Source organism: Lupinus angustifolius, chromosome LG20, assembly GCF_001865875.1.
Source record: "Lupinus angustifolius cultivar Tanjil chromosome LG20, LupAngTanjil_v1.0, whole genome shotgun sequence".
Classification (NCBI taxonomy): Eukaryota; Viridiplantae; Streptophyta; class Magnoliopsida; order Fabales; family Fabaceae; genus Lupinus; species Lupinus angustifolius.
The window spans coordinates 12,670,723-12,683,264 of NC_032028.1; the positions used below are offsets into that span (position 1 = coordinate 12,670,723).

Consider the following 12,542-nt stretch of genomic DNA (forward strand, 5'->3'; position numbering starts at 1 on the left):
TGTAAACTACTTTCCATAAAAAAAATCCGCTTTTTTTGTAATCTTACAATCACATTGTTTTTAAAACTTATCTTAGGGCATCGTGTATTATCAACATAATCCATTTGCACACATTAGAAGCATAGAATTGATTAACTTGACAAGATTAACTACATTCCTGTGGCAAACAGTAGCAAAATGCAATAGAGATAGAGAGAATAATAACCAAGAGATCATTCTGCAAAAGCCAAAAAACATTAGATATCCTCTCATCACATGCTACTTGGAAAAGAAAAAATATATGCACAGACTGTGTATAAGTTTTATACACTATCACTGCATCATCCACTATTCATATTCAATCATCATTAACTCTACAAAAAAAGTAATACAAATGAATGGCGGATGATATACTGAATGCGTATGAATCTTTACACTGACGGTACATATATATCACACTCCTCGGAAAATATGCTAAGTAATTTTCGGTCAACACATGGATACTATACTCATTTTCTGATTGCTACCTATTCAAATAGGATAGCAAAAAAAAACTAATGTATTTAACTTGTCAAGCCCCTTTTTACACGCTTTGAAGTGAGCATCTCTTACAATGTTGCTACAAATGTAGCCACAGTTCAGACTTCTATGTTAAGCAATTTATCTCCGTATTGGTAATTCTCCTACTTCGTTATCTTATGTCATTTCAAATTTGTCAAGTTTCCCACCAACACGGCGAATAAAAAAGGACCTAATACTGAAAATCTCTAAGTCTAAGATATGGTGATATTACAGCCCTGGGCTTAGCAGCCACTAGATCTGAAGGACTAAGCTGTTTGCTAGGATGGATCGACCGAGTGGGAATCTATTGACAAAATTACCACTGTAAAAGGAGAAAGATTCGGAGAGATTGAAAAGGAGGGGGGACGGGAAAGAGGGAAGTTAATAAAGCAGAATCATAATTTTTCTATGAGATAAAGGTGGCATGATACAGAGCAGATCACTGTAAGGATCCCACATGGAGATACCTGGAAAAGACAGGCATGACCAGATTTGCAATAACTAGTCGACCATGTGCTTCATTCAGCTTTTTTCGCTGTGTGTTCTCTTGATCGGACCTATAAAGTTTGACAACCATCATCAGTAAAAAATCAAACCATCCCAGGCATACAAAGACAGAGCAAACCTCTGTTCAATGTTGTTGTAGAGGAAAGAGTAAACGAGAACAAACAAAATTATGACAATTCTGATCCATAGTGGCTATAACTTGATCTTAACCGATTCAACAAAAAGGAAGAAAATTTCTCAAAGGCTGTCTAGCATTATTAAAAAAATCTCAATGCCAGAGTAAAATCGACATTTGAAGGAATCATGTGCCCTGCAGTTTTACATGAGTAATCCATGCATTGTTTTATATTAGGAGTATCCTCCAGTTTCAGTTTTGAAGTACATGTATATATTCTAAAAAATTACAAGGGACATGATTCCTATTTGGTAAATCAAATTATAAGTGTTCCTGCTTGAAGTATTACTTCCAAGTTTTCACCATCTCATTATGTTCATCCATTACAACATTAATCTAGGGCAAACACCTGGTCAATTTCACCATTTTTCTGCTAAAAACCGAACAGAATAAGTCAGCAGTAGAGGGACAAACTTCAAAAGAAAGTCCAAAGAAAACAATCACAACGCTTCCAACACAGCAAAACTACCCAGAATTACATAAAACGTCCAACACATGAGGATAGAAAAATGAAAATTAAACAATCATTGATCTCTCCAAACACCAATTTTTCAATGACAATCAAGGCAACTTGAGAAGAAGAAAAAAATATGGGAAAGGTTAGGGATGGTGCCTACCTTTCTAGTATCAGCTCCTAGATTTATTCTTACAGCAGCGAAACTCAGCTAAGAGAGCTATATGATCTGAGGACCATTCAGGGGAAGGAAGTGCTGTGTCCTTCCTCAACCTCTCCTCATCCAATAACTCCAACAATGACTCCACAACCAATGAATCAGCTGAAGCCATAAGTCATGTAACTTCATAAAAAAGTGGCAATATGTTAAATTTATCAAAATGGTAAGAGTACTGCAAGATAGCTAACCTGTGTAAAATATGTAGTCTAGAGTGCCAATAAAATCTCTAGTAATATTTGTGAATAAAGGTTCATTTGTTCCACCATCTAGTCTTCTTTTATGCAGCTCAAATCCAAGACCAGCTGTTCTTGCAAATGACGAGTATGCACTGACCTAAATTTTAAAGTTACACAACCAATAAAACTTAAATCAGACAAAAACAATCAATTAGAGAATGACAGAAAATACATTTTTCAATCAAGCTATTCCTTTAATAAATGTGCTTCCAAGAATATTACCAGTGGCAACTGATGAGCCAACTTGCTGTGAGGGCGCAAGATATTAAGTGGGTCAATGGCTAAATCAGGATGTGATGAATCTACCTTACCCATTGCAAGAAGTGCATGAGGAGCACTGCAACAAAGTTCATGATAACCTTTACACACATTAACATCAACACCAGACCCTTAGAAAATAATAAATAAAATAATCATCAAACCTTCCTGGAATGGAATTAAAATCTCCGCAAACCAACATTGGAATGTCTGCACTTGCAGCTATTTTCTCCAACCCTTTTAATAGAGTATGCACCTAAAGAAAGAGGAGAAATTAGTAACTCGTCTTCTGAAACACTGTTTTATATGAAGAAACCAAAGAAATGAATTACCTGCCAGAGCTTGACATCCTTTAAATCTTGGTGAACATTTACGTGTGTGTTTGCCTAAAGTCAACAAGCAATATTAAGAGTCAGTGATGGAATTAATTAAAAAGTTGTTTCCACCTAAACAAGGAAAAAATTGGTCAGGGAGATGGGAGAAACGGCATCTCTTAGTTAAAGGAAGACTTAAATTACAATTTTCAAATAACACAACCACACATCTAGGGATTTGGACTCTAACTTTGCACTTGATGACTTAGGTAACTTTGAATTTTTTTTAATAAAACTGTGACACTTATTTTTGAACTGATTAAATAATAAAAAATATTTCTAAAAAGAGCCAAAGTCACAACATGCCAAGTTAGAGAATCCAAATCCAACAGCTGTGCTTGATGCTAAATTATATAATTTGAGTTTGACTAAACCCGCTCATGTAAGTTTGATGCTATACATAGTCGATTCTAAACCCAGATAAAAGGTTAAAGTTGTGTTAGACAGTCAACAACCAACGTAAAACTTTGCCAAGTCTCTATGATATGGATCAAGATGTGAATCATGTGATAACATTAATGTTAGGTTGTTGCCCAGAAGCAACATGATGTATCTCCCGGGTCAGTGTCAAAAGAGCAAGGGTGTTGCATCGCCGTCTAGATATAGTGAAAAAATAAGCAAGAGTTCTCGTACGCACAGGTGTGGGTAAGGAAGCTAGATATATGCATTATTTCAAGAAAATCAAGGGAAATAGTTGACACATTTATTAGGAGGATGTTTAATTTCATGTGCCTACAAAAAACTAAGTGGGTTGGAAAAAATGCAAGGGAATTAGACACTTCGGATTTTAAGTTGTGGCACACTAGTATGACAAGATCAAGAAATGGGGTGGGTATAATTGTAGATAAGAAATGAAAGATGAATGTGGTGGATGTAAAGAGAAAAGGAGATAGAATCATAGCCCTAAAATTTGTAACAAAGGAAGACACCTTTAATGTGATTAGTGCTTATGCATCCCAGGTAGGGCAATAGGAATATCAAAAGATAAATTTTTGGGATGATTTGAAAGGCGTAGTGCAGACAATACATTTACCAGAAAAGATCTTCCATAGAGGTGATCTTAATGGTCATGTAGAGATGGATACTAGAAGATTTGAAGGTTTTCATAGTGGAAATGCCATAGGAGAAACAAATATGGAAGGTAGGACTATTCTAAATTTATCCTCAACTAAATTTTATAATAGCCAAAACGTAAGAAGTGAGGGAGCATCTTATCACATGTAAGAGTCGGGTTACATGTTCTCAAATCAATTTCTTTCTTATAAGGAAATCAAATATAAAGTTTTTCTTGGATTTCGAAGTCATACCTAGAGACTAGGTAGTCAATTGCAAATAGCGGGGCGAGATGACCACTAGGCTGCTTCATGTAAGGGAAAAATACATCAAAATACTAAAAAAATATGTAATTTATCTCTTTTAAGTTTTGAAACGTGGGGAATGAAGTAGTATAATTAAAAATATTAAAACTTAGAAGTTAAAATGAGGTCATTGTTGTTAAAGAAGGGAAGTGAGGGGAAGAAGCTTTGCCCTAGAAATGTTTATATGGGAGGCTAAGATGAGAGTGAGTGGCCAAAAATTGCAAAGTTTATTCAATGCTGCTGCTATAGAGAGAGGGAAAGAAGGGAAGAGGAGGGTTTCATATGTTTCTACTGTAGAAAGGGGGAAGAAGAGTGTTTCAAGTTTCTGCTACAGAATGTTCTACTATTATACATGTTTATAGAATAGAGAAGAGGGTGGCGTAAATTACCCAAAACCCTAAAAAATCATGTCATGTATTAAAAAATAAGGGCAAAATTGGATTTTCCTCTTTAAAAACTAGGGTTCCACGTATTAAAAAATAAGGGCAAAATAAAAAATTAGGGTTCTATGCACAACCTTATTGAAGCATGTTCTAACTCAGCGATCTATGCCACTACACTTCCTTTCATCACGTTGAAGGGTTGGCAATCATCGCAACTCCACTATCCCAACATGATAGCACATTTTTGACTACTTGTTAGTTTGGAGATAGCTTGACGACCCAACATAGAATTTTGGTTATGGATATAAAGGTTAAGAGTATAGTGCAGAGAAAAGGACAATATAGAGTCTCAAAAATTAAATGGTGGAAATTGAAGGGATAGGAACATAGGAGCCTCAATCAAAGGGTTTTGGGAGGCACAAAGAAGTGCTAATGATATATGGGAGAAGATGGTCAAAGGAATTAGGATGATAACAAATAAAATACTAAGCAAATCTAGAGACTTTGGACTATTATGGTGGGACAAAAGTGTCCAAGACAAAGCTAAGGTGAAAAAAGAATATTATAAATCATGGCTAGGTGCAAAAATACTGAAAGTTGGAAAAAATACAACGTACCTAAGAAAGAGACCAAGAAAGCAGCTAGAAAAACTAAAGATAGTATGATGGGTTATACAAATCTCTAGGTACCAAGGTTGAAGAAAGAAGTCTATAGATTTGCAAAGTGTAGCGAAAGAAAGACAAGAGACTTGGATCAAGTGAAATACATTAAAGATGAAGAAGGAAAAGTCTTGGTGAATGACAAAAATATTAAAGAAAGATGGAAGAATTATTTTCACAAATTTATCAATGAGGGATATGATTCTTTGCTTTCTGATAGACTAAACACAAAAGAAGAGTATCAAAATTATGCTTTTTACTGTAAAATTTGGGAGTTGAGGATGAAAGAAGTTTTGAAAATGATAGATAAAGACAAAACAATTGGACTAGATAATATACCTATTGAGACCAGGAAGGTTCTAGGAGATCATGGCATTGGACGATTTACAAGGTTGTTTAATGAGATCATGAGGTCTAAGAAGATGTCAGACGAGTAGATGAGAAGCATTATAATCCCTATTTATAAGAATAAGGATGACATACAAAATTGTGCAAACCATAAGGGAATTAAGCTTATGAGTCATACTAGGAAGCTATGGGAGAGGATAATTGAATGGATGTTGAGATAATAGATGACTATCACTGAAAATAAACTTGGCTTTATGTCGAGAAGGTCGATCATGGAGGCTATATACTTGCAACAACAATTAATGGAGAGATATTGAAAGAATCAAAGGGACTTGCACATGGTCCTCATTGATTTGGAGAAGACGTATGTTAAGGTGACTAGAGAGGTTTTGTGGAAAACTCTAGAAAAGAAAGGTGTTTGAATTGCCTTATTCAACCAATCAATGATATGTGTGATGGGGTTAAGATCAAATGAGAACACACAACATGGTCTTAGAAGATTTTCCTAATGCCATAGAACTACACTAAGAGTCAACATTGAGCCTTCACTTGTATATATTGGTCTTGGATGTGCTTATTGAGTACATCCAAGAACTAGTGCCACAATGCATGCTTTTTGCGGATAATATTATCTCAGTTAGAGACTCGAGAGGGGAATTAAATAGGAAGCTATAAATGTGGAGACAAACTTTAGAAGCACGTGACTTTCATATAAGTCAAAGTAAGACTGAGTATATTAAGTGCAAGTTTAACAAGAGCGGACAAACCATGTTGTAGAGGTAAAGATTGAATATCATATCATACGATAAGTCACTAGATTTAGGTATCTTGGGTCAATCACAAAAGACAATGCGGAAATTGACGAAGAGTAAACCATAGAATTCAAGCAGGTTGGATGAAATAACAGTGTGCGAAATGTTTCAGGTGTCATGTGATAAAAAAATATCACTCAAACTTAAGGAGAAGTTTTACCACACGGCTATAAGATCTGCAATGTTATATGAAACTAAATTTCGGGTGGTAAAATGTCAAAAACGTAAAGACTCACTAGACAAGATAGGATTAGAAATGAATAGACAAGATGTGATAAAAAAAGGTATCACTCAAACTTCATGGGCAGAGATGACAATATTGTGTTGGATGAGTATACACATTAGACAAGATAGGATTAGAAATAAATGCAAAATATAGTATAATCACTCTTAGGTGGTTTGGAAATGTGTGGAGAAGATTGATAGAAGCCCCGATAAGGAGAGTAGATTAAATGGAGGTTAGTCCAATTCCTATAGGAAGAGGCCAAGAAAAACCATAGGTAAAACTATTAACAAAAACTTAAAGATAATGCTTTGTAAATGAACATGATTTATGATAGAGAATTATGACATCGTTCAATACATGAATCTGACCCCACCTAATGAGATTAAGGCTTGGTTGTTGTTGTATATCATTTGACCGATATATCATGTATATATAATATGCTCAATATTTGAATAAAAAACCAACACTTGGTCCAGCTGGGTTAAATAAGAAAGAATTATCCCACTTTAATAAGAATTTAATGGCATATATGGTTTAGGACTTTAGGTAATTAGTAATAATTAGGATTTCAACTCCAAATGCAACCATGAGTATCTCACTGTATCAGACTTGATTAAATACTGAAAAACCCCAATTAACTGACTTGGATCAGCTGAATTAATTAGGAAAGAACTATCCAACATTAATATGCATTTAATGACATATGGTTTTGGTAATTAGTAATAAATTAGTTTTTCAATTCCAAATGCAATCAGGCAGTATTTCGCTGTATCAGACTTAATGAATAACCAAAAAACCAGTTTTCATTAAAACACACATAAAGAGACAAATAACACTGTTTCATACTTTGATGGTTTGACTAAGGGGAAAACAAAGGGTCTTTTCGAGATTTGATTCACAGTTTGCGGCTGAATAGTCTGATTAGTACGACATGATGATTCAGGACAAACCCTAATACCAGCCGCCACTGATGCATTTCATTTCATCCCCGACTCGTATCGATTTGTGCAATACGAATCACAAGTCGTGCGATTTCTTCAACATTAATTGATACATACTATTAAAATATATGAAATATGGCCTACTTGACTACATTTTTTGACGTTCACATTTTCCATGATTTGAGACAGACTAAGATGATAGATAATCATGATTCAACAGATGAACCAATAAAACACATACATTCAATTAGAAGTTATTTGGTGTTGCAAGTGGCTGATTGTGAACAATGGACAAACAAGAAACCAACATTCATGAGGCGCTGGATAAAGCTCTGGTACTCAGACAAATAAAAAAGGCATAAACAAGGAAAATCAAACACCAAATACAAAATGCACATCATGGACTGTGAAGACTGAAGACTTGAACAAACAAAGCCACCTAAGAGTCATTAAAAACATCAGCATAAAAGAGCTTACCACACAAAGAAGCTGCCTTTTCCCTGCATTATCAACTGGCTGATTGTTAACTTTTGCTTCCAAAACTACAATTAGTGCAACATTATCCTAAGAATACAAAGAAAACTTGGGTAAACAACATTTTTCTGAAGCAAAAGTGCAATGTAATTTTCAGCAATATGAAGCACCTTAACCAGTCGATTCAAAGCAGTTTTCTTCTGAGTAGTCGGAATCATGGCATCTGTTAAAGACTGTGCAGCCTTATTAAATTCAACCTGCACGCAAGTACACATCATTACAATTTGTGTACAAAATAAGAAAACTACCTTACAGTCACAAAAACAATTCCTAACCTCATATTTCTTGACATGTGAAAATCTGTCTCTACGGAAAAATGTTGCACAACCATCAATTGCATTGGTGTTGCCGCTGTATATCTGTAAACCCACAATGGACATGTTAACGTAAAAAGTAATTTTAAGTATTATGGCCAGAAGGACCAGAATATTGCAACAACCTCATTAGTTTTTCTCTTGTAAAGACAATAATAGCCATGTTTGTCCAGTTCAGGAGCAAAAAATTCCTCATAGTGGTCACTTTGAACCTGCAGGGGAAAAAGGTTCTGTTAGCTGATACAGAAGCTGTTAGAATAGAGGATGAAATCATGTTTCGAAGGGATTGGGTAATAGCCTTATGGGTAAAAAAAATTCCCTATTAGAATAACAAAATTCCAACTCAAAGTGCCTGCATTACACTAGACTCCCCCACCCCACACACGATTAAAAAGAAAATCATGCATACATGTGCTAGGAAATCACAGTAGTGTTTACTATTCTTTAACTATTTAACTCATCCATAAGAACATCCTAATCCTAATCATTACAACTGGTAGTATTAGAGTGTAGTTGTGTTGAGTATTAGTTATGGATGTACTGTTCATTATAGTGCCTAAGGCTTTTGTGAGGCTTGTCATTGATGGCAGCAGTCAATCACTGTATTGGGCTCTATATAAAGAGTTGTATCCTTCTGTAATCAATGAATGAGAAAACTGAAAACAGATTCAGTTATTTTCCATTATTCTCTCTCTCTTTCTAATAGGTAGCAATTTCCATTTTGAAATATTACAGTAAGCTACCAGGGTAACATGTTTGCTGCCCCAAAGTGTACAATCATATCTGTATAAAAATTAATTGCAATTGAACTTTACACATAACTTCAGAAGTGAAATAAGTAAAAAAATTAACTTAAACACAATCTAATGAAACAAGTGTTGAAAAAATATAGGCATTGAAGGTCACTCATGTTATTAAATCAAACATTTCAATCACCAAGAACAAATTTACATACCTCCTGCAGACAAATAATGTCTGCACAGTAACCAACAATTTCTCCTAACAAATTTTGCCTGCGATATGTCCAAGAAAGAGCCCATGTTGGGCAGTAATTATGTAGATCATTTGAGGCATATGCTTCAGACAAAATATTGTATGACAGAACAGTAAAAGTTCCAGAAGATGTTATACACCCATCTGCATCTAAATGCCCCATCCCGTCAACGGGTATTAGTCGGCGTGGAGTAGGTGAGGGAGCAGGAATGACACGAGAAGTTAGTATAGTATTAACATGCCCTACAGGCAATTTTGTCTCTGCATCAACTGCAACACACTCAAACTTAAGGACATGACCAATATCGTCAGCTGTTGGAGTATAAGTTTTAGAATGTCCAACTTCATACCAAATTTCACCACTTTTTTGTGTGATAGCTGCTGGATAAGGTGCTGCAGACCCATTCATTAAGCTAGCACTTGATGCAGAGGCAGATAAGCTGGAATAGCTTACCCCAGACCCAGAACTATTAAAGCGCCCATATACCTCCTCATCCTCATTTCCATTTTCAGTAGCTGCACTCGCAGCACGGTCATGCAAGACACGATGATGCTGCCATGCATCTGAAAAACACTTTGGCGTGCAATGGTAACTTTTCGCAACAGGTAATCTGGCCTTAACACAACCTAGGCACTGCAATGTGGCCTGCTCAGATGGATGTATGCTACAGACAGCAACCTTTTTATCACTCTGTACACGATACCTGCCAAAAATGAGGGCCAAACGACACAATGTCAAAGTGTCAAACAGTGCAAAAGGTCAACTTTTTATACTGGAGAAATAAAATAAAGGCAGTACATTTGTGATCAACTTGATATTTAATAATAACCACAAGTTTGCATGCATGTGAATCATTTATATCTGACAAATTAAGAGATCCAGAAGATAACAACCAGCCAGGAACATGAAATGAAGGGGTTATAATACAGAATTTGAACGCTAACAAAGACATGAAATATGCTTTTGTCTGAGGATGTATGATTCCGGCAGGGGGCAGTATGGAACTTTTTTTTTACTTAAATCCCATCCAAGGTTTTAAATAACGATTGTGACCGTGGTTTCGGTGACTCCCAAAACCTTGACATTACAGACAATTGTGGGAAAATGTGGCCGCAATTATGATCGCGATGCAGTTTTGGTAACTTCCACAACCTTAACATATCGGTGCTTGCAGCAATTGCGGACTCCGATTTAAAATCCCGACCCCACCGTTGAATCTATTCATGGATAATATTTCATGTCGGTTAGAATTAAATGGTTATAACTTAGAATGGAGAAAATAGCATTCTGGTTTATCCTCCCGAGTAGACCTTAACTGCTTATCATTGTAGCCCCAATATATACCACAAAGGGAACAACTATTATGCCATTAACATACTAAACCAATCCAATAGTAAGTAGTAACAATAATGATTGTCGTAGTTTGACTCCACCGAAAAATATTAGGTCCAATATTTGAAGATGGTTAAATTTCGACCAAATATGGTCATGAGACAAGCGGAACCAGTACTCCGCAAACAACTTCTAAATTATATTCTTTTATAATATCTTCTAATTTATATACCAACTCATTCCAACACATGGCAACACCGCCTTAGCAGGAGATAGTTATATATGTCTCCACTTGACCATCCGAAAGAGAGCAAATAAATTTAGATACCATAAACAAAAGAATATGATTATCTACAAAGTGCAAATATAAAAATTGAGCAGCATTCAATTATGCAGTTTACTTGGCATGGATCATGCTAAATCGAAAATACTGCCACAAGCAAAATTCCAGCCTTGTTGCTTCAGAAGCATTTGGATAACCGATTTCACAAGCAAACAGAAAGACCAAGAAGCAATGAAGTAAAAAATAATTGGAAATAGGAAAATGCATTGGGTGAGTGAGAGACTGACCACTTGTAGCGCAAGAAATGGCCATATAAAGGGGCGGTTTCAGGAACATCGTCGGTTGTAACGGTTTTATCGGCGCGGCGGTGGAGAACGTAAGGCGTGAGTTCGCAGCCTACAATGGGGATTTCAGTGGGCAGGTGTACCCGCAGCACACTCACCATGCTTCTCTTCTCACTCTACTTTGCAATAATAACAACAAAAACAACCTTCGATTTCTTCAACTGATATGAAAACAAGAGAGAAGTGGCGGATACCTGGCGGATCCGCCATTTACTTGACCCCAATACCCGCCAGACTTGACCCACCTAGAGAAATGATCGAACGGCTGAGAATGGATCTCGCGAATTGAGGAATAAGAGAGAGGGATCGATGATGGATGATTAGGGTTTTACAGCGAAAGTGGGAAGTAATCGTTTTCTTTTTTTCTCTCCTCGGAGAAGAGAGCGGGTGAGAAATAGAAAGAGGGAATATGAGGAGAGCCTTTTGTTGTAATAAATGATGATATATGGAATGACATTACCTAGAGATAAGATAATACGACTCTATTATTTATCTCCTCATTATTATTTCTGTGTTTTCCATTTTGGATTTTAATCTTTTTTTATGGAAAAGTTTTTTCCCACTTTTGTGTGCTTTTATTTTAATCTACTTTAAATTTTTAAGACAAAAAATATGAGTTTAATCTATCTATTTATTTACTATTTAACAAAATAAACTCTCATCACCTCATCAATTGCCACATGACATCTCCTCCTTCACATCACCTCATTAATTGTGACATGTCATCTCATCCTTCATTTTCCCCTCCTAATGTTCCATGGTAATTATATGTACATTCTCACACTATATTTGTTCTTCCTTAACAATTATTGCATTTAATAAATAATTATTGCATTTTTTATGAGTACTTAAATTGCATTTGAATTATTATTAGGTCCATGACTCTCTCTTTCTCTTCCATTATTCTTTTATCTCAACAATCTTCTTTTTCTCCAATTTCATTTCTCATATTTATTATGTCTCTTCATTATCATCCTTTTTCTTTTCTTTCAATCATCATCTTTAGAATGTATTTATTTATTTATTTTATAAATATGATCTTTAGTACATTTTCATTGATTTTTTAGTTTATTTTGTAGATATTTTCTTATTATATCATTGATTTTTTGTATAATTTTTCATTGATTTTCTTATTTTATAGGCATGTTTTCACTAATTTCATTATTTTGTAGATATATTTTTCCAGCAATTTTATCATTTAGCGTCTGATAAGCAAAGTTATCTTCCTCAAGGAAGATCAAACATTTAAA

The 12,542-nt window shown here is 35.3% G+C and overlaps 1 protein-coding gene across 3 annotated transcripts; it reads right to left on the bottom strand.

The window, feature by feature from the left end:
• LOC109336254 (carbon catabolite repressor protein 4 homolog 2-like) lies at window positions 470–11,741 on the bottom strand. Of its 3 annotated transcripts, XM_019572740.1 has the most exons (13): window positions 11,487–11,741; window positions 11,236–11,408; window positions 9,295–10,036; window positions 8,465–8,551; window positions 8,301–8,384; window positions 8,136–8,222; window positions 7,969–8,055; window positions 2,723–2,776; window positions 2,555–2,646; window positions 2,355–2,469; window positions 2,085–2,229; window positions 1,843–1,998; window positions 470–1,099 (listed from the first exon to the last, which is right to left on the bottom strand). In XM_019572740.1, the coding sequence occupies exons 2-12, from the start codon at window positions 11,391–11,393 to the stop codon at window positions 1,850–1,852; spliced, it is 1,800 nt and encodes a 599-aa protein (XP_019428285.1). In that variant the 5' UTR covers window positions 11,394–11,408; window positions 11,487–11,741; the 3' UTR covers window positions 470–1,099; window positions 1,843–1,849. The 3 variants fall into 3 exon arrangements, with proteins under 3 accessions (XP_019428285.1, XP_019428283.1, XP_019428284.1); XM_019572738.1 differs by having other exon boundaries at window positions 11,236–11,741; XM_019572739.1 differs by having other exon boundaries at window positions 470–1,097; window positions 1,840–1,998; window positions 11,236–11,741.

Excerpts from the sequence above, each read along its gene's own strand:
- LOC109336254 (XM_019572740.1), bottom strand. The coding sequence starts at position 11,393 with ATGGTGAGTGTGCTGCGGGTACACCTGCCCACTGAAATCCCCATTGTA. Across the intron at positions 10,037-11,235 it reads CATTTCTTGCGCTACAAGTG|GTATCGTGTACAGAGTGATA; the intron begins GTCAGTCTCTCA and ends CATTTTTGGCAG. Across the intron at positions 1,999-2,084 it reads AGACTACATATTTTACACAG|CTGATTCATTGGTTGTGGAG; the intron begins GTTAGCTATCTT and ends TTATGGCTTCAG.